Source organism: Sturnus vulgaris, chromosome 3 (genome assembly GCF_052056855.1).
Source record: "Sturnus vulgaris isolate bStuVul1 chromosome 3, bStuVul1.hap1, whole genome shotgun sequence".
Lineage (NCBI taxonomy): Eukaryota > Metazoa > Chordata > Aves > Passeriformes > Sturnidae > Sturnus > Sturnus vulgaris.
In genome coordinates this window covers 111675347-111694357 of record NC_142245.1, presented here as the reverse complement: position 1 = coordinate 111694357, position 19011 = coordinate 111675347, and the positions used below count along the sequence as shown (strand labels likewise).

Below are 19011 nucleotides of genomic sequence, written 5' to 3'. Positions count from 1 at the left end.
TGCCCAGATTTTGGGGGTTCTCATCATCAACGTTTGGGCTCCAGCCACCCACAGAAGGGCTGGAGCGAGGGGATATCTCCATCCCACTGCACTTGGACAGATTATCCAGTGCTTTTGCCTGCTCTGGAATAGAGAATTTCTGCTCATTTGACTCCTGTGAACCTTTTCTTTCCCATTTTGTTTCTCTCCATCACTTTAGAGAGGTGGAGGGTCATGCCCCAGCCCAGGAGAGCTCGGTGCCACAGGTGAGAGGAGCTGTCAGGGGCAACCTGGGAGTAGGAACCAAGCATTAATTTTGACAATGCAGGGAGTGACCCAAGGGCTCCCCAGGAGTACTGGCTGTGCCACTCTGGTGATCTGGAAAAAGGAGCAAACAGGCAGGAACAGAGGCTACGTCCCTAAGAAATTAAACAATACCCAGGTGAGCGCCTGGGCTTGGGAACGTGGCTGTCCTGACCACTGGCACCACCCCCTTGGCTTGTTATTTTTAATGGGTCACTCTTGTCCCTTTCTCAAGGTGAAATAAAATAAAGCAGGATGGAGTTGCACCAACAAGGCTTGAGGGCAGGGCAGCAGCCCAATTTCTGAGCACTGTCCATGGATGCCAGGTTTTGGGCTGGGTGAAAAACATTCCCTCCAGCTCCAAAATAATGTAACACCCTCCCAACCTCCCCTCAGACTAGCCAAGAAAGATTTCCCCGGAAAAACCATCTTCTCACTTCCAACAACATTGAAACACAATACTTGGACATTACAGAAAACAGAATTATTTGCCCTGAGGCTGTTGTTATTTGTCTGTTTTTTTCCAAGCTGAAACTTTGGATATTTTTTTCCCCCTTTAATTAAATTTGATTTGCTGCAAATCCCTTTCTGGTGCCTTCAGTGTTCCTGTAAAAAGCAGGGCCCAGGCTGCAGCTCTGTGCCCATGGCTCCAAGGCTAAACAATACCACGGAGGGGGGGAGCAGAGGGTAAGCCCAGCTAATCAGGACTTGCCTAATAGGACCGAGTGCTTAATGAGGACCCAGGGACTGTGCTTCCCTGGCTGGATTTGTCTGGAGGAAAATGCTTTATGCTCTCAACACCAGGTTTGAGACGGCTCGGTTCTCTCAAATGTGCTGGAGCAGTGTTTTCTCCCTCTTGTGAATCCATCCTCACTGGGCACAAGACAGATCTGTCAGGGATCCGTGGGGATCCAGGGATGATGGAGGAGCTGAACAAGACCCTGGAAGCAAAAGGATCCGTGTTTTGCTTGAAGGGATATCTTTCAAATCAAAACACTGTTTATACCTTGATTTTCCTAGGCAACGCCACCAAAGGGCCTTGCCTGCTCACCTCATGTCCTTGGAGTTTCCTGAGGAGCTTTGGGGGGATTTTTAGGGATTGACTTCAATAAATAACAGCAAATGTTCCACTCTTTTGCCCTGGAGACCTGTTCAGATTGTTTCTGTCCCCACTGCTAAACTCCCAGATGGAGCTGGGGTGTGGTTTTGGGAAGAGGGTGGGACAGGGAAGGCATCTTATGCCTGAGGCTCTTCCCTGGTTAATGAGGGAGATTTGGGGTTCAGCACGAGGACTTTGGGATGCAGAGCAAGGTGTCGGGGTGTGCACAGGGGGTGGTGCTGGGACACAGGTGGGTGCAGAGGTGGATGGGAGCCCAGATGTGCATGGTAGGTGAGTGCAGATGTGGGTGCAGAGGTGGGAGGTTGTGTGCACACAGTCAGTGGGTGGCAGATGCAGGTGGGCATCCCCACGGACACAGCAGGGGGGTTCAGGTGTGGGTGGGTGTCCAGATGAGCACAGTACCAGGGCACAGATGTGAGGTGGGTGCCAAAACCAGTGGTTGCCTCCACCCTCTGTGGAGCGCTGGGGTGTGCATGGGGCAAGTGGGAGCCGTGACCAGGGTTGAGTTCTCTGTCTGGTGCTGGGCTGGGTCCTGGGTCCTGGCTCGGTGCTGGGTCCAGGGCTGTGCTGAGCTGGAACAGGGGCTAGATCCAGGTCCGAGGCTCGGCCTTGGTCCAGGGAAGGGTCCGCGTCCGTGTGCATACCTGGTGCCAGGTGTCAGCTCTCGGTCTGGGTCCATATCCGAGCTTTCTGTCCCATGCCGGGTCCAGGTCCTGGCTCTTGGACCGGTGCTGGGGCTGTGCCGGTGCCGGGTTCGTGTCCAGGGCTGGGGTGAGGTCCGGTGCCAGTACTGGGGCTGGGTCCAGGCCCGTGCCTGTACGCAGGTCCGGTCCAGCTCCAGGATGGGGTCGGGGGCTGGGTCCCGGTTTGGGTGCAGGGCCGGCTCAGTGGCCGGTTCCTGGTGCGGGCGGGGCCGGGTCCGGTCCCAGTGCAGGTCTGGGCGGTGCCGGTACCGGTCGGGGTGGGGTCGGGGCGGTGCCAGGTGCGGTGCCAGTCCCGGTGCGGGTCGGAGCGGTGCCGGGGCGGATCGAATCGGGGCAGTGCTGGTCCCGGTGCCGGTCGGGTCGGGTCAGGTCGGGTCGGAGCGGGGCTGGTCCCGGTGCCGGCCGGGTCGGGGCGGAGTCGGTGCCAGTGCCGGTGCTGGTGGCGGTCGGGGCGGTACCGGGTCGGGTCGGGGCGGGGTCGGTCCGGGGCCGAGCGGAGCCGGGCGGGCTCAGGCGGGGAGGGCTCAGGCGGCGGCGCCTGCGCGGGGCCATCGCGGCGCTCCGCGAAGTTCCGCGGGGCCCGGGCAAGTTTGGGCTCGGCTCGGCCCCGGCCATGGCCTTCCGCCGGCGGGCCAAGAGCCACCCGCTCTTCAGCCAAGAGTTCCTCATCCACAACCACGCCGACATCGGCTTCTGCCTGGTGCTCAGCGTCCTCATCGCCCTCATGTTCGAGGTGAGCCCCCCCCCTCCCCCCGTCTGAGCCCCCCGCCGGGACCGGCTGTCCGTGTGTCCCCACCCCGTGGATGAGGTGACCCCCCTTGATCTGCATGGGGTGTCCCCCCTCCTCAGCTCGGTTCTGTCCCCAGCCGGGCCAGGTGCCCTCATCCCGCACGGGGAGGGGGCTGTGGGGTGCGGGACCCCTCGGTCTGGGGCTCGGAGTGCCGCCCCATTCATTCCCCATGGCTCACCCACCACCCGACAGGGTCCCCACATCCCCACGGGACCCCAGCCTGGTGCTGGCTTTGGGGCTGGCATATCCTTCTGTCCTGCTCCAGCTCTGCCGGGGGTCCTTGGCTGGGGAGGGGGAGCACAGAGGCTGTCAGAACCCCTGCCCCAAAATCCCTGCTCAAAACCCATCGCAGCTGCCGGGATGTCCCAAGCACTGAGGGGCACATCAGCCCCACACAGCGATAAGCTAAGCCTTGTCTGATATCCCCAGCTCTTGGAAATAGAAGGATTTTTTTTTTATTTTTTTTTTTTTTTTGCATGTTTTTGGCCTTTTTTACTTTCACAGCAGCCCCTTTCCAGGTGTTTTCTCCGCAGCCGCGCCGTGGGACGAGCACCGGGGCCTTTCCCGGTCCCGGCCATCCCGCGGTGCCGTGGGAAGGCATCCCCGGGATACCCTCACCCTGCCGGGGTGCCCGCAGACCCCCGCTGTCCCAGCACCGGGAATGCCGCTCTCTCTCGCTGCTCCGGCTCCTTCCCTCTCTGCCTGCTTTGCTTTCCCCTTCCCTTCCTTTGGCTCCGGGCATCCCAAGCCGAGGCTCCGGGCCGTGGTCAGCGGCACCGCCGGCCGGGACCCCCCCCCGCCTGCTCCGCTGAACCCTCCCCTTCGGCAGTGCCACGTTTCAAAGCAAATCCGGATGGGAAAGGGGTGGCCGGGGGGCCTGGCGAGGGAGGAAAGGCTCCTTCTGTAGCAAATCGTAGGAGGAGGAAATCCATTTCCTTAATTCCGCCCCGCTGGAACCCCCTGCTTTTCTAACCCCTTCCTTTTTTACTGCGAACTCATTGAATGAACAAATCTCTTGCAGCACTCGGACCCCTTTCAGTGTCATTGTGCATGCATACATATATATATATTTAAGGGTTTCAAAACCAACCCAGGAGGGCCAGCTGTATTCCAAAGCCATATGCAAATGCTGCAGAGTTGGGCTGCAAGTTTCATACTCGTGCTTTAAAAAGAAAATACCACTGAGGCTCCATCTCTATCTCAGGGTTTCTCCCTGCAGATGGTTTTGTTGCATATTGGGAGCCCCGTTCTGGGGATCTGGTACCTGGGCTTGCTGCTGTGGTGCTTTTGGTTGATATGGTGCTCTGAGGGCAGTTTAGAAAAATGATGAACCTCCCCATGGAGGTGGTAGCAAGTAGGGGTTTGTGGTGTTTCTGGGTTTTTTTTTAAATGTCTTTTAGTTAAATCTCCCTCAGATGCTGAATTTGTCCCAGCAGACCTCAGGGAGACAGTGCTTGCCATGCCAGGGTGGTTTCCAGTGCTCCCTGTGCCCAACAGCACCATCCCTGCCTTCTCCTTGGCACAGGGCTTGGGACAGCTCTTGGTCCTTATGAGTGTTTTAATTTGTTTTATTGTTACATCTATTCCTTCTGCTTTCTTTTCCCCTGGAGGAGAAATCAAACTGTGCTCTTGCCCAGCCCTCCAAATCATCCATGCCTGTTTGTGCCACCTCTGTGGTGAGTTTTGGTGGCAGGTCTGATCCCTTGCCATGGTGAGGAGGACCTGTCACCATCCCTTGCCGTCCTTCTCCTCTCATCCCTGCTTCCCACCCTGCAGCTGGGCTTCCACCTTCCCCAATGCCAGTGGCCACAGCCAAGCTCAGGCCCAGCGGAAAAGGCCGAATTCTGCTCACAATAGGCCGTTTCCTGCAGGGAAGGTTTTTTTGGGAAGACACAAATAAGATTTTTAACCTTTTCCCAGGCATCCCTCAGGAGCTGACTGCTTCCTTGCACCAGCACCCTGCTCAGGGTGATGCTGGGGGGCTGCCATGGATCTCCCACTGCCCAAGCACAGCATAAGCTACACCTTGAGCATCTTTTTGGGTGCACAGCCTTTCCACGTGGTTTCACCAAGTTGGTAATTCCTCCGTGGCAGGGAGCAGGTACCAGTCATGATGGGATTTGGTGGCATGAGGCTGCTCCTTGGTGTTTCAGGTGGTTTGATTATTCCAGTGTTGTGTGTGTTTTTGAGGATCATGGCGTTGCTCACCGAGGGAAGCCCCAGGCTTGGAAGGAGTTTCCCCAAAAACAGCTGTCCTGAGCTGGGCACTACAAAGGATTTTTCCTTCCCAGCCAGCGCTAAGCCTTCAGGGTGTAAAAACACACCTGGTTGTGCAGCTGCCTGGTGCCAGAGAGGGATTTTGCCACTTGTGCATGGCTGCTGCAGCCCAGAAAGAAACCTCTCATTTTTTTTTTTGGTGAAAAACTATTTTGAGTGACTCTGTATAGAAACATGAAACAGGTGCTTCCCATCCTCATGCAGAAATTAGTTTGCATATCTTCTTCCACCCCGCTTTGCAGAAAAATGAAGCCAAGGCCAGGCTGGGTTTAACTTGTGTCCCACCAGGGGTGGCTGCTGAGAGCAGTGTCAGGTCGAGTTTGGGGAAAACTTTGTTGACTTTGGAGAAGTTTTTATATTAGATGTGGGCTGCTGTTGTAATCTCTAAGGTGGGGAAGCTGAGACTCAGTCTTATGCATGGGGTGATGAAATAAAGTTATAAACCATTGTTTTAGGAGTGGTTCCGTGTCCTTGCTGGGCTTTCCCCCTGTGCAGATTGTGGGATGTGAGTCACGGGCTCCCAGACTCTGGGTTGTGACACTGTCAGAAGAAGGCAGCTGACGAATGAGCTGCTATTTCCAGGCTTCCTGCTAAATATACTTTCCCCTTCCCGGTCCCCTCTGTAGTACTCTAAAAATTAAGGCCTTCCCACTGTTAATGAGGGAAAACAAAATGTATTCCTGCCTCCCCTGGTCTTTGCCAGATGTGGGAACCGAGGCATGCGGGTGGCATAAGGGTTAAATAGCTGGGGAAGAGTGGAAAAAAGGTTAAAAAACCCAGTATTTAGGTTTACTTTTAAAAAGGGAATAAACAGGAGGGAGGGTGAGGCAGTGGAAATAGTGTCGTGCTGGGGGATGAGTTTTTCTGTGGGGGCAGAGGGGCTGCACTGGCCTTGGGAAGGGCTTTTTGTCAAAGCCAGATGTTTACTTTGAAAGACTTTGGTCCAAAGTTTGGGCTTTAGTTTACATATAGGGCCTGTGTCAATCCATACTGTGGATCAGCAAGTTTGTCTTTCAATAAACTCTGGCTAGGGGGAGGAAAAGAAACTCAAAGTTGTGAGAAAAGCCTTTGGACAGCTTTTTGTCCGTAATTAGTTTGAGTTGTTTTTCAAGCCCTGGAAATATTTTCCCGGCTCTGACTCCCCCAGCCTCCCCCGCCAGAGGTTTGGAGCTGCTTCCTTCCTCCAGAGTGGCTTTAACTCAAGCAGGACCGTGGGGATGGTGGCATGCCTGGGGGCTCCTGGTTGGGGTGAAGACAAATCCCACAGGGATGAGGCTTTGGAGAAGGGAAACGTGTTTCATAGAGTCCTGGAATTGTTCAAATTGGAAGGGACCTTAAAACTCATCTCATTCCAACCTTGTGCCATGGGCAGGGACAATTTCTATCAGACCAGATTGCTCAGAGCCCTGTCCAGCCTGGCCTTGAACACTTCCAGGGATGGGGAGGTCACAACCAATCTGGGCAGGCTGTTCTAGGAGTTCATTGAGTGTCCTGGGGAAGGATGCTCAAAAATCATCCCTCATTCCTGACAGTATTAGTGTTTGAGAGTTGCAGTGGGTACTTTCTGGGAGAGGTGCTAAACTGCCTGGATGTGTGGGCTTAGACACCCTTTTAAATGCCACTTACACATGTGATCAAGTGGAATTGGGATTTTGATGTGGAGCATTTCATGGCAGGGGTAAAAACAGCATCTTCTAGATTGCTGGATGGGGCTCTCAGCACCCTGAAAGGTGTCCTTTCCCATGGCAGGGGGTTGGAACATCATCTTTTAGGTCCCTTGCAACCCAAACCATTCTGGGACTCTAAAAAGGATGGGGAGAGCTTTGCTGCTCTATATTAGGGAGCAAGCTCCAGGCTAGTGGAGGTGTGGATGTTTCCAATCACCACATTGTCAGGGAGTAAATACCTGGTGGTAGGCAGTAAATATATGGGAGTGCTGGGATTGCTTGTCTTTATATATTGCTCTGCTGCAAGGTGGATGTGCTGATTTGATTTCTGGCCATGAGAAACAGCCTCATCCCTGTCCTGGCTGATCCAGACATCTCAGGAAACTCTGGTCTTGGTGGACACGTTGAGTTTTGTCTCTTCACCATCCATCTGCACTTCGAGTTAGTGGCTTTAACCAGCAGAAGGCCACTCACTGCTGAGGATATGGTTCCTTCTTCATGGCTGTACAGAACTCCCAGGACAACTACTTCCCAAATTTATCTGCTTCAGGCACAGAGAATCATAAAATCATTAATGTAGGGGAAGCCCTCTAAGGTCATCGAGTCCAACCATTCCCCCAGCACTGCCAAGGCCACCCCTAACCCATGTCCCCAAGTGCCACATCCCTCATGTAAGGCAGGATGAGGCTGGGATGAGGAACATCTCCCTCTGCATAGGGGTGCCCTTAATGCAGGGCAGGGAATGGATGAGAAATAAATATACAGGGTCCCTGCTCTGTGTATCCCATAGGCACAAATCCCTCTCCCACCCTCTAAAAAGTTGTGCCGGCAGGGATTAGATTGGATAAAATTTCTTTGCTGAAAAGGTAGTCAGGGATTGGAACAGGCTGGAAGTTGTGGAGTCACCCTCCCTGGAATTGTTCAAAAATTGTGTAAATGTGGCACCTGTTTTGGTTTTGTGGTGGGCTTGGCAGTGCTGAGGGAACAGTTGGATTCCATGATCTTCGAGGGCTTTTCCAACCTAAATTATTCTATGATTCCATGAATTCTGCCCCTGCCAGTAGCAGTTTAGTGGCAGCTCTGGCTGTAATCTCTGCCCTGCAGGGCAGAAGTGTGCCCAGCACACTTCCTTTCCCATACCAGCATCTTGTTTCAGAGCCAACCGACAGCGAGTCTTGTGCCTCTGAATAATCCTCACATTGCTCTTCCCACTCCAAACTTCTGCTTTCCCTTCTGCCTGTGAAATGCTCGAGGCAGGCTCTGAAGAGTTTTCCCATCCCTGGTGCTCGTCCCTGTTTCCCAAGCCAAGGAAACCTGGTTTTTGCCTTGCAGATGCCTGCATCTAGGAGGTTACATTTATCTTCGGTTGTTAAAATATTTCACTGAGACTTTAGGAAACAACCTGCTACCCCTCTGTAAGGAAAGGTGGAGGGGTGCTGGGGTGGCTGCAAAGCCGCTGGTGGTTCTCCAGCCCACAGGAAGCAAAGACAGGTGTGGAGATGGGACAAAGCATTGCTTGATGCTGGAGTAGATGGAGGAACCTTCCTACCAGGTGTTTTGGAAAAGAAGATAGGGAGAATCCTTGGAAACTGTGATGAGTCTGAGTTCTGTCCAGGCATTGCTTCCCACCTTGGACATACTCTGGGGTCATTTTCCTGGACTCACAGCTCTGGCCTGTGTCCTCTCTAGCAGGTTAGGAGGCTTCACCTGCAGATGATGTCTTGTTCCCAGCTGTTTACAGCCATGGACGTCAGCCAGGTACTCAGGGAGCTGTAAATCCATCAGTGCCTGCTGCCATTAGCACGTCCATGACACGGCTGCTCATCCCTGCAGCACCACAGCCACCACTGGCTCCATGCCTTTGTTTCATGCCCTGTGCCAGCCTGTGGCAAGGTTTGGGTGTAAACTCCAGGTCCTGGATGAGCTGTACAGCTCTGGGATGAAGCAACTTGGCTTTCCCAGCCAGCAAGGTCTGTAGGAGCCAGAAGTGTCTCCCTCAGCCAGCTTGAGGCCAGGCAATGCACTTTTTCCATTCCCACCCTAAACTCTGCCCATGGTCTCCATCTCCTGCATCTACTCCTTCACAAACAGAGTACAACATGTGGGATTCCTTTTTTTTTTTTTTTTTTAAGTGGAAAAAACAATGAAATCCCTGAATATCACAAAAACACACCATGGAGTTTGCTGTCCCCAGGCTGGGGCTGCCTGCACCGGTTGCTCAATGCTGGTGGTGGCAGGATGGGAATACTTGGCAAAGTCCCCTTGTCTCCCCCAGAAACTGTGGAGCAATTTCCAGATGGGATTTTAATAGCCTGCAGCTCTGAAGCAGTAGCAGCCGTGTCTGTGTGAAATGAAGCTCATCCCCATTGGTGTTTGGTGGGCACAGGACTTTTTGGGAATGGTTGTGTTTTAGGGTGGGTGCTTGTGAAGCGTTGGAGGGTTGGCTGGGAGCCACTGGAAAAGGGAAATTTGGTGACCTGCTGCCAGTGTGGGGTTGGATGGGATGCAGGCATTTTTGGTGTTGGATGTCTGGATTTTGCTGTGGCCCCAGCTAGAGGGTGCTTTGGTCTTGGAGGTGCAGTTTTGGAGTGTCCTGTGGGGTGGATGCTCTGCCCCATCCCCACAAAGCCTCCTGCTTTGCAGCTGGGGAGGATCATTCTTTGAATTAAAAGCAGTTCAGTCAATGGGCACCTCTTTGGTGATCAATGACAAGACCAGAGGGAATGGCTGGAGCTGTATCAGGCAAGGTTCAGGTTGGATATTAGTAAAAGGTTCTTTCCCCAGAGGATGGTTGGGCACCCTGAGCTCCCCAGGGAATGGTCACAGCCCCAAGCCTGACAGAGTTCAAGAAGGGTTTTGACAACATTCAGGCACAGGATGGGGTTCTTGGGGTGTCCTGTGCTGGGACAGGAGTGGGATTTCAGTGATCTTTTTGGCCCCTTCTAACTCAGGATATTCCATTATTTTATTCTATGATTCAACAAATGAAGAGTGAGCAACACAGCCCTGGGTTTTGGATGTCCTGATGTCTAATCCCAGACTTTCTTTTCCGTTTTTGGACATGCATCTGGGATCTTGTGGGTGACCAGTGTGAGGTTCAGCGTTTCTGCAAATGAAGCTGGTGCCAGCACATCTCCCTGGGTGATTTGCCTTTCCCATTTTGATAGGAAAAAAACTGGTGCAGAGGAATGGATTTAATGACTGATTGGCTTCTTTTCCCCTCTGTGTCTTTTGACAGGTCACAGCCAAGACTGCCTTCCTGTTCATCTTACCTCAGTATAATGTTAGTGTGCCTACAGCAGGTGAGAGATCCCTCTGCTCCACAAATCCCAAGGGAAGGTTGAGTCTGCTCTGCCCCAAACCCTCACTTCCAGCTGGCTTGGGCTCACCCTCTACTGGTCAGCTGCTCAGGGTCTTGTCTGGCAGTAAATGCAGTCTGGCAGAGATGTTAAAAACAAGATATTTTGGGAAGAAACAAAGTTTGAGTGGCTCAGACCACTCTGGTCATGTCTGCCAGCCCTCATGCTGCCAGGGTTGGGAAGAAATGCTTTCCAGAGGATTTGGGGGGCTTCCTCTCTCTTTCTGCAATGGCCGGGCCACTCTGTGCTCCCTGCAGAGTGAGGATGCTGCTCCAAGCCTGGTCAGGCAGGATCCAACTGTGTAATTGCCTGCCTGGAGCAGCTTCCTGTCCCCCTGAGGAGCAGAAGGGATTTACCTCTTTGCCAACCAGCAAAGGAGCTGTGCATGTCATCCCTGTCCTGATTTTTGAGGATGGCACCTGGACAGGAGGATATGCAGATGCACGTGGTGCACAGCATCTCTGTGCTGATTCACAGGGACTGAATTACAGGAGGCTCTGAGCTGCTGCAGCTCGGAACCAAACCAGAGGAGGTGTCCCAGCTCCCAACCAGGAGGCTCAGCCCCTGTTCCTGTTTTGGCTGCTGGTTGCTCCTTCCTGGCTCAGAGCCCCTCTGGATCTGGCAGGGATCTGGGCACTGGTGTGGAGACAGCAGGAGGTGGTTTGGGTAAAGGCCTGGGCTCAGGATGAGCCAAAATGCCCGGGGCACAAAGCCTGGCCTGGTGGCAGAAAACTGCAGTTAATTGGGAGTGTTTGAGTAATCATCCAAAGAAAGAGCCGGGTGTTGGGATTAGTGGAGCTACAATGAGGCAGACATGCGGAAGATAAAAGCTCTGCCCTTAAAGGCTTTCGTTATGGCTGAAGGAATCATTCAGCTTCCAGATTAAATTGTGGTCCCTTCTCCCCTGTGGCATAGTCCAGACAACTTCCTCTGCTGGTTTTTAAGGGATTTATTCTTTCCTGATATGAGAAGTCCCAGTGGGCACAGAACCACCTCCCCAGGACCAGGTATTGGGGTATCAATATAGGGCGTGAGCTAGTGGGGAGAGAGATCTTGGTGCAGCAGCTTCTTGGGACGAATCTGAATTTTTTCAAGGCTTTCCCACATCTCCCACAGCTCCTGCCAGAGCTTCTGAGGTGCCCTGAAGAGAGGAGGCAGAGCACATATACATGATATTATTTTCTCTGGCCTTGCAGTTCTGTCTTTTACCTTGCTCTGGGATTACAGGCACCATTTTTACCTCTGGGTCTGCACAGCACAGAGGGTTCCTAAGGACAGGGTGTTTTCATATCCTTGTGCCAGGTATGTTCATAAATACCATTCAAATCTTAGAAATCTGGAATGAAGCTTTGTTTAGGGTAAGCAGGGCTGGTGACAGAGCAGTCTCTTCCCAGCACTGGTATCAGGAGAGGATCAGGGTGAGGGAGAGCAGCAGCCAGGGGTGGGCTGAGCTTCATGTGATACTACTTCCTGCAGTCTTCCCAACTCTGCTTCTTCCCATAAGCTTCAGGGCTGCAAATAGTCACCTAAATGTAGATGTCTGGGGTATTTTGGGTGCTCTTGGGTCTCCTGTTGCTCCAGAAGAGCAGTCTCCCATGAGTCCTATTTCTCATCCACCAGCCCTGTGCTGCTACCTCAGATCTCTGATTAGCAGAAGGCATCTGCATTTAGGCAGCTGAATCCCACTCCAGCAGTTTTCAGGAAGGAGTGGCACATCATAAGGAAGTGTTAAATCATAACTGAGAGGGTGGAAATCCTATCTCAAGCCCTGATGTTCCTAGTGGAGGATCCCTGATCCCATCACCAGCTTCAGCCTCCCCTGTCTTCATCCCTCCAGGTGCTAAATTCCACAGCTGAGCTGTCCCCAGTGGCAGGGGGAAGCTTTTAGTGTCCCCTCCTTTGAGGTGTGCCTGTTAGAGGGGAAGCCACACACCTCTGCCATGAGCTAACCCTGGAGTGAGCCCTTTTCCCTACCACTGGCATTGTCATGATCTCTCTCTGGTGTCCCCATCCAAGCTGCTCCCCACTCAGCCCTTCCCTGGCAATCCTTTGGGCCCCGGGGGTCTGACCCATGCTTTGGTCTCTTTGCAGATGGGGAGCTGGTCCAGTATCACTATGGGCTGAAGGATCTGGTCACCATCCTCTTCTACATCTTCATCGCCATCATCCTGCACGCAGTGGTGCAGGAGTACGCCCTGGACGTGAGCACCATTCCCTGCTTTGTGTCCTCAAAATCCCTCCAGTCCCACGGGGGGGCTGTGCTCCTGCTGCAGTTAAATGCTCTTCTGTGGGTGGTGTGGGGGCTGAGGTGGTGATGAGTGAGCCTTCATCTCTGGAGGCTGCTCGGGATGGGGAACAGAGAGAACTGATGGTGGCTCATGTTTTCTTGTTGTCTCTCCCTCTGCTCCTTCCCAGAAAATCAACAGGCGTCTGCATCTCTCCAAGGTCAAACACAGCAAGTTCAATGAGTCAGGGCAGCTGGTTGCCTTCCACCTCACCTCTGTCATCTGGTGCCTGTACGTCGTGGTGACGGTAAGGCACAGGGCTGGCTGGCATTTGGGTTTCCAGGGGGAACTGTGGGTTCTGGAGCACAAAATCCCACTGGCAGCAGAGTCCCCAGGCAGCTTCTGGGCCAAAACAGACACACTGCAGTCGGTTTAGTTTTCAGCTGTGGTGGATCTTTCCAGCCACTGCGTGAGGGCAGTTTTGGGAGATCCTTCTGTTCTGTACAAGGCACAGGTAAATGGGCTGTGAAATATTTGTGGAGCTGGGCCCCAGAAATCCTGCCTGGCCCCATCATCTCCATCCTCTGCTCCAGGATCTGATGCCTTTCTCCGCTTCTTATTTTCCTCCTTATGTACATTCAGTGCCTTGATGTTCTTGGGTGCCTTTTGCAGGGTCATGGGGCTAATGGGCAGAATTTTGGGATCCCTCTTTGTGGTTCCTTCCTTGGCAAGCTGATGGTGAGGGAATCTTTGAAAACAGGGAAACCATGCTGTTCCTTGGGGATGTGTCAACCCAAAGAATTCAGAGGGAAAAATCATTTTGAGAAGGAAGGGGGAGGGAAGAACAGATGGTGTGGGAGAGATCTGACTATTTTGGCAGTGGGAAATGATGATGCTTTGCTACCTGCAGCCATTGGGGTCCAGCTGTTGTCTCCAGTGGCTCTGGGGGTGGATCCTTGGGGACAGATCCCCTCCCCACTGCTCAGAGTCCTGCCAGCCCTTCTTAGAGAGCTACTTTCCCTTCTAGGCCAGCATTTCTAGAGATCTGCTGGCACTGCCTCTGTCCCATAGGGCTCTGAGGAAGGAAACTTAGGGAAAACAGTTTATGCTGCTGGTTTTAGGTTTCCCTTGGCCAGTGCCAGACCCATCCCTTAGCAGCTCTGGGGCTGGAGCCTCCTGTACAATCCACATTGCTGTGATGTGCTCCCCAAATACCCAACACGCACAGAGCAGGTCACCCTTGTGCTTCCCTGACCCAAAAAAGGGTCTTGGGACAGACAGGGAATGGTGATGGTGACTGGGCAGGACAAATTTCCCATGCCAGCATCTCCTTGCAAAGCCCAGGGCAGCTTATGTGTGGCAGGAGTGAGAAGGGAGTCCCATCCTGTAAGGCAAGAGGTGGAAAATGAAACTGTCCAATTCATATCCAGTTATTTTTGTTGGTGTTTTCTTTTCCTCTCTCTCTTCAGAAGCATTTCTTGTTGCTTAAGTGCTGCTGGGGTTGGAAATGCCAGTGGGGAAGAAGCCTCTGGACCATACACATGGCTCCCTGAGCCATGCTACAGGAATCTCACCCCTGGACCTCCAGAGCATTCCAAACCCCAAAATACCCTCTCCTGAGCTGGGGACGCTCTGTGCAACTGAGCAAGCAGCCTTCAGCCCCCAGACAAGGGGCCTGGTGATATTTTAGAGGGGTGCTAGAGACCCACAGATCCAGAGCTGAGCCTTGGCCCTCACAGGGAACATGTTTTTTCCTTCAGGCTGTGACAAGACTTGAATGTCATCCCCAGTTCCTTGTTTCACTGTACCATCAGCCCACCCTCTCATAACCTGATTTGCTCTGCTGAAGCCTTGCCTCTCTTCTCTTTTTCAGGAAGGATACATTTCAAACCCCCGGAGTCTGTGGGAAAACTACCCACACGTTTATCTGCCGTAAGCACTTGGGAGGGTATTTTGTTCTGGGGCTGGCCACTTCCTTCCTCTCCATGGTTTTGCCTGCTGGGAGTGGGGAGCTGACAGCACAGCACCCTTCATGCACCCTGCAGCAAGGATGCTGCAGTGAGACCATGGGGAATGGGGATATCTTATTTGTGAGCCTGGGGAGGGTGTTCCAGAGGGTTTCATCAAGAATACTCATCCTACATGTTTCCTGCATCACCTTGGGAAAGCTTCTTTGCTGTTCATTTTTCACAGCAGAAATGTAGTGGGGGATGATCCTTCCTTCTTGTTTTTTTTTACAAAAATGAGATTTGCTGAGAGCACAGAGACCACAGCACAAACATCTGGATAAAGTTCATGTTTGGCTCTCTGCTCAACAAATAATTTCAGCCCTGAAATTATTTCTCCTAAATCTCATGGCCCCAAAACAGTGGAGGGATGCCCAATGCTGCCCTGGCACTCAGGTTCTCAGGGTCCTGCCGTGGACCTGCTTATGTGGCTCCTCCCTGTATTTCAGGTACCAGGTGAAGTTTTTCTACCTGTGCCAGCTGGCGTACTGGCTGCACGCCCTGCCTGAGCTCTACTTCCAAAAAGTCCGCAAGGTGAGAGCCAGGTGGAGGTTTTGGGAGAGAGGGAGCTCTGTGAGAGGGTGGGTGGAGAGGGCTGAGAGGTTCATTTGGCTTTTCTGTCTCTGCCAGGAGGAGATCCCCCGGCAGCTGCGCTGCATCACGCTTTACCTGCTGCACATCACCGGCGCCTACCTGCTCAAGTGAGTCACCTGCCTCAGCATCTCAGCATTCCCTCCCTCACCAGGGAGAGGGCTGGGCAGCTTCTTTTACCGTGGGAGTCACCTGGGAGTCCTCAGTGGGGTGAAAGGCTTAGAAAGAATAAATGGGACTGTTTCAATAGAGAGTAGTTTTTTACCTAGGCAGGTATATAGGACAAGGGGGATGGTTTTAAACTAAAAGAGGAGAGGTTTGGATATTGGGAAGAAATTTTTGCCTGTTAGGGTGGTGAGGCACTTGGCACAGGTTGTTCAGGGGGTTTCCCATCCTTGGAAGTGTCCAAGGCCAGGTTGGATGGGCATTAGAGCTACCTGGGACAGTGGAAGATATCCAGGGCTGGGGGTTGGAATGAGATGATGAGATTTAAGGTCCCTTCCCACCCAAACCATTCTCTGATAAAAAGCAGAGCAGCCTTGCCAGCCATAATGTTTTGTGTTGGATATATCTCAGCTGCTGTTTTGGACTGTGTTGATGTTTTGTAGACGGGGATTTCCCCTGTTGCAGTCCTACCCCCACTGCTGCACAGAGGTCTGGCTTTGGGCTGGCACTGCAGCTCATGGACAGCAGGGCTGAGGCTGTAGCTGGGTTTGAAGGATGAAGACTTGGCAGCTCAGTGATCCTTTTTTCTTCCTCTTCCCTGCCAGCTTAACCCGCTTGGGGCTGATCCTGTTGCTGTTGCAGTACTTGGCTGAGTTCTTCTTCCACATGGCACGGCTGGTTTACTTCACGGACGAGAACAATGAGAAGCTGTAAGCAGGGGAGCTGCCTGTGCCTCCCATCCTCCTTTGGAGCCCAGGAGAGCCTGGGTCCTGCTCTCACCCCCTGGGTCAGCCCTGGGGCTGCTCCTGCCCACACTTCTGCTTGCCCTCCTGCAGGTTTAATGTCTGGGCTGTCGTGTTCGTGGTCACCAGGCTCTTCACCCTCACCTTGTACATCCTGGTCATCGGCTTCGGGCTGCCACGAGTGGAGAGCCAGGCCCTGGACCCTGAGAGAGGGAACTTCTTCAGCTTCCTCTTCAACAATATCCTCTTCAGGTAGGAATGTCTCCTGTGTCTTCCTTGGTTGTGTTATCCCAGCGTGGGTTTTGCTGAGTTTGGAAATCATGGAATCCCAGAGTGGTTTGGATTAGAAGGGACCTTAAAGATCATCTCGTTCCAACCCCTGCCGTAGACATGGATGCCATCACTAGACCAGGTTGCTCCAAGCTGTATCCAAATGGGATCCAGACAGTGGGCATCTGATCCTGATTCCATTTAGAGAAGGTCTTAATGAGCTGAAGGGGGTGTGAAGGAAGCAAGGAGGGATTTCAAGGCTACACAGAGCCAAAACGGAGAGGAAACGTCAGGAAATAAAGTGTTAATCAAGTGAAGTTATAAAGTGCAAGCCTATCTTGGAGAATTGCTTGCTCCCTGTTGTACCTGTAAGTGCATTTACAAGGAAAAGGCATTTTCCCTTCTTCTTTGCCATGTTTTGCTGCCTGTTGATGTGGAATGGGTTCCTCATGCCTTGCAGTCTGACAAGTCTGGGAGCCTTTCTCACCCTTGCAGCAGTTGTGGGTTCAGTTCAGAATTTGCTAGGCATGGTCATTCCCAAGCTTCTTGAAGCAAGGACTGCTGGCACACCTGAGGATTTGAGGGTCTTTCTTGGCTCCCTTCCACCTTTTAGATCATCCGGGGACATCATACCTTGACTGTGTCACGTTGTGTTTTGGGCAGTGCTGGTTGAGATGATCCTCTTTATCCATTCCTGCCCTAAAATTGAAAGAACCAGTGAATCAAAACCTGAGGGCTTTATGGTGTGGAGGAAAGGAAGATGCCTGCTCTGGGCTCAGGGGTGGCAGAAAGCAGAGATGGTGGCTGGAGGGATGGCATCTGCCACGCGGGGGGACCTCGGCCACCGTGCCCGGTGTGGGGGGAAGGCCAGGCTGGGGGTGGCCTCGCTGCTGTGTTCTCAGGCTGCCTCTTCTCCGCCCCTGGCAGAATGAGTGTGCTGCTGTTGGTGTGCCTCTTCCAGGCCTCGGTGATGTGGCGCTTCATCCACTTCCAGCTGCGGCGCTGGAGGGAATACTGGCACGAGCAGAGCAGTCGGAAGCGAGCCGCCGCCGCCGCCGGCACCAAGCAGCAAACCAAGCTGCTCAAGAGGGACTCGGGTGAGTGCTGCAAGGGTGCCACTGTGGAGGTGTCAGTCCTGGGCTTCAGCATCCCCCCAGCAGGCTGCTGCTTGTGTGCAGGGTGTCCCCGGTAGTGTTCTGATGTCATGGTGGTTTCCCATGTCAATGAGTCCTGAGAGGATAAAGGGTTTGGCTTGTGCAAGGGATAAATTTCTTTCTCCATAGAATCACAGAATGGTTTAGGTTGGAAAAGACCTCTGAGATCATGGAGTCCAATCTTTGACCAATCACCATGGTGTCAACCAGATCAGAGTGCTGAATTCTTTGGACACCTCCAGGGGTGGTGACTCCAAACCTCCCTGAGCAGCCTATTCCAACGTTTATTTACCCTTTCTGTGAGCAAATTCCTTCTAATGTCCAACCTTAACCTCCCCTGTGGCAGCTTGAGGCCGTTTCATCTTGTCCTGTCCCTTGTTCACTGGGAGCAGAGCCCCACCCGGCTGCACCCTCCTGTCAGGGAGTTGTGGCAAGTGAGAAGGTCCCTCCTGAGCCTCCTTTTCTCCAGGTTAAACACTCCCAGTTCCCTCAGATTACCCTGTAGACCCCTCACCAGCTCCGTGTTCCTTTGTTGCCATCCCAGGTTACCATGAAAACGGAGTGGTGAAAGCAGAGAACGGAACCTCACCTCGCACCAAGAAGCTCAAGTCTCCCTAGAAGCCAAGAGTTGTCTCCTGGGGAGGAGGGCGAGATACCAGGACTGAGCAGCTCCTCCTGCTCCTCACGAGTGGCGTCGTGAAAGGCTCGGGATCATCTTCCCAAGGTGTCTCTCGCTCACCTCCCTTCCTTTCTTGCTCTCATGAACCGTTTGCAATAAAACCAAAAAGGCCCCTTTCCCCTTCTCCCATCCCCCTCACAGGAACATTCTCCATCCCTCCTGGTTTTGCCTTCCTCTGTTTGATCAGAAACCAGCGTGCAATTTTTTTTTTCTCTTTTCTATTTTAGCGTTCGGTTATTTTGGTTAATGGTTGCAAATGTATCATAGATGGTTCCAAACAATCCTTTTTTCTCCTACAGCATGTTCCTCCCCTCTCTTCATGGTGCTTCCCTGAGCCCCTGGGACAGGGCCACGACAGCTTGAAGGCACCAAATGTGTGTTGTGGGATCAGATTCCTGGGGGAATGTGCTGAGGCTGTGAGATCTGAGGCTCAGGGGTGCTCTCAGGTGAGATGGGGGCACATCTGGCTAGCTCTCAGCAGGATGGTGATGCTGCAAAGAGACACCAGGGTCTGATGGAGGAAGCTCAGCCCTGTCTTGTCTCCTGGTGGATCTCTGGTTAAATGGGGTTTTCTGAACCCTGCTTTTGAGAATTTTTGAGAGCTGGGCAGCAGAGAAGGGAGGGGACTTTGTCTTCATGTGGAAAGTCCAGCTCCCACCCTTTGCTTTCCCCAGCTGGTTTTCTCTTGGCTGCCTCATGGTTGTTCTGGGACTCCCAGCCCCAAGAGCTGGGCCCAGGGCTCTGTAGCTTTCAGTGTTTTCTTATGGGGCAGCAGCATCCTCAGTTCCACAGGAATCCTTAAGTCCTGCTCTGCTCTGAGCACTGGCCTGGCTCCTGTCAGCCCAGCTTGTCTGTGCCTCGTGGACCTGGTGTTTTTGTTGCTCATGACCACATCCAGGTGGTTCCTACAAAGGGTTTTTGCCATCAGTGGGACTGTGCCCCTCGTGCTGTCACCTCAGCCTTCCTTGTCCCTACTGTA

General features: G+C 53.0%; 1 protein-coding gene and 1 long non-coding RNA gene across 2 annotated transcripts; one reads left to right on the top strand and one right to left on the bottom strand.

The window, feature by feature from the left end:
• Nucleotides 1–759: 759 nt before the first annotated feature.
• On the bottom strand, nucleotides 760–2259 carry LOC148224537 (uncharacterized). The gene is made up of 2 exons (XR_015802766.1): nucleotides 2047–2259; nucleotides 760–1223 (listed from the first exon to the last, which is right to left on the bottom strand). It is a non-coding gene; the product is annotated as an uncharacterized LOC148224537 (long non-coding RNA).
• A 379-nt stretch (nucleotides 2260–2638) lies between these two features.
• Nucleotides 2639–18330, top strand: TRAM2 (translocation associated membrane protein 2). Its single transcript, XM_014872906.2, has 11 exons — nucleotides 2639–2839; nucleotides 10079–10142; nucleotides 12291–12400; nucleotides 12615–12731; nucleotides 14298–14356; nucleotides 14880–14964; nucleotides 15061–15131; nucleotides 15792–15896; nucleotides 16023–16181; nucleotides 17127–17296; nucleotides 17898–18330. Exons 1-11 carry the CDS (start codon nucleotides 2720–2722, stop codon nucleotides 17969–17971), a joined length of 1134 nt encoding a protein of 377 aa, XP_014728392.1. The 5' UTR covers nucleotides 2639–2719; the 3' UTR covers nucleotides 17972–18330.
• The last annotated feature ends 681 nt before the right edge of the window (nucleotides 18331–19011 follow it).

Coding starts and splice junctions, on each gene's coding strand:
- TRAM2 (XM_014872906.2), top strand. CDS start 2,720: ATGGCCTTCCGCCGGCGGGCCAAGAGCCACCCGCTCTTCAGCCAAGAG. Junction 14,965..15,060: donor ACTTCCAAAAAGTCCGCAAG/GTGAGAGCCAGG, acceptor TGTCTCTGCCAG/GAGGAGATCCCCCGGCAGCT. Junction 17,297..17,897: donor GCTGCTCAAGAGGGACTCGG/GTGAGTGCTGCA, acceptor TTGCCATCCCAG/GTTACCATGAAAACGGAGTG.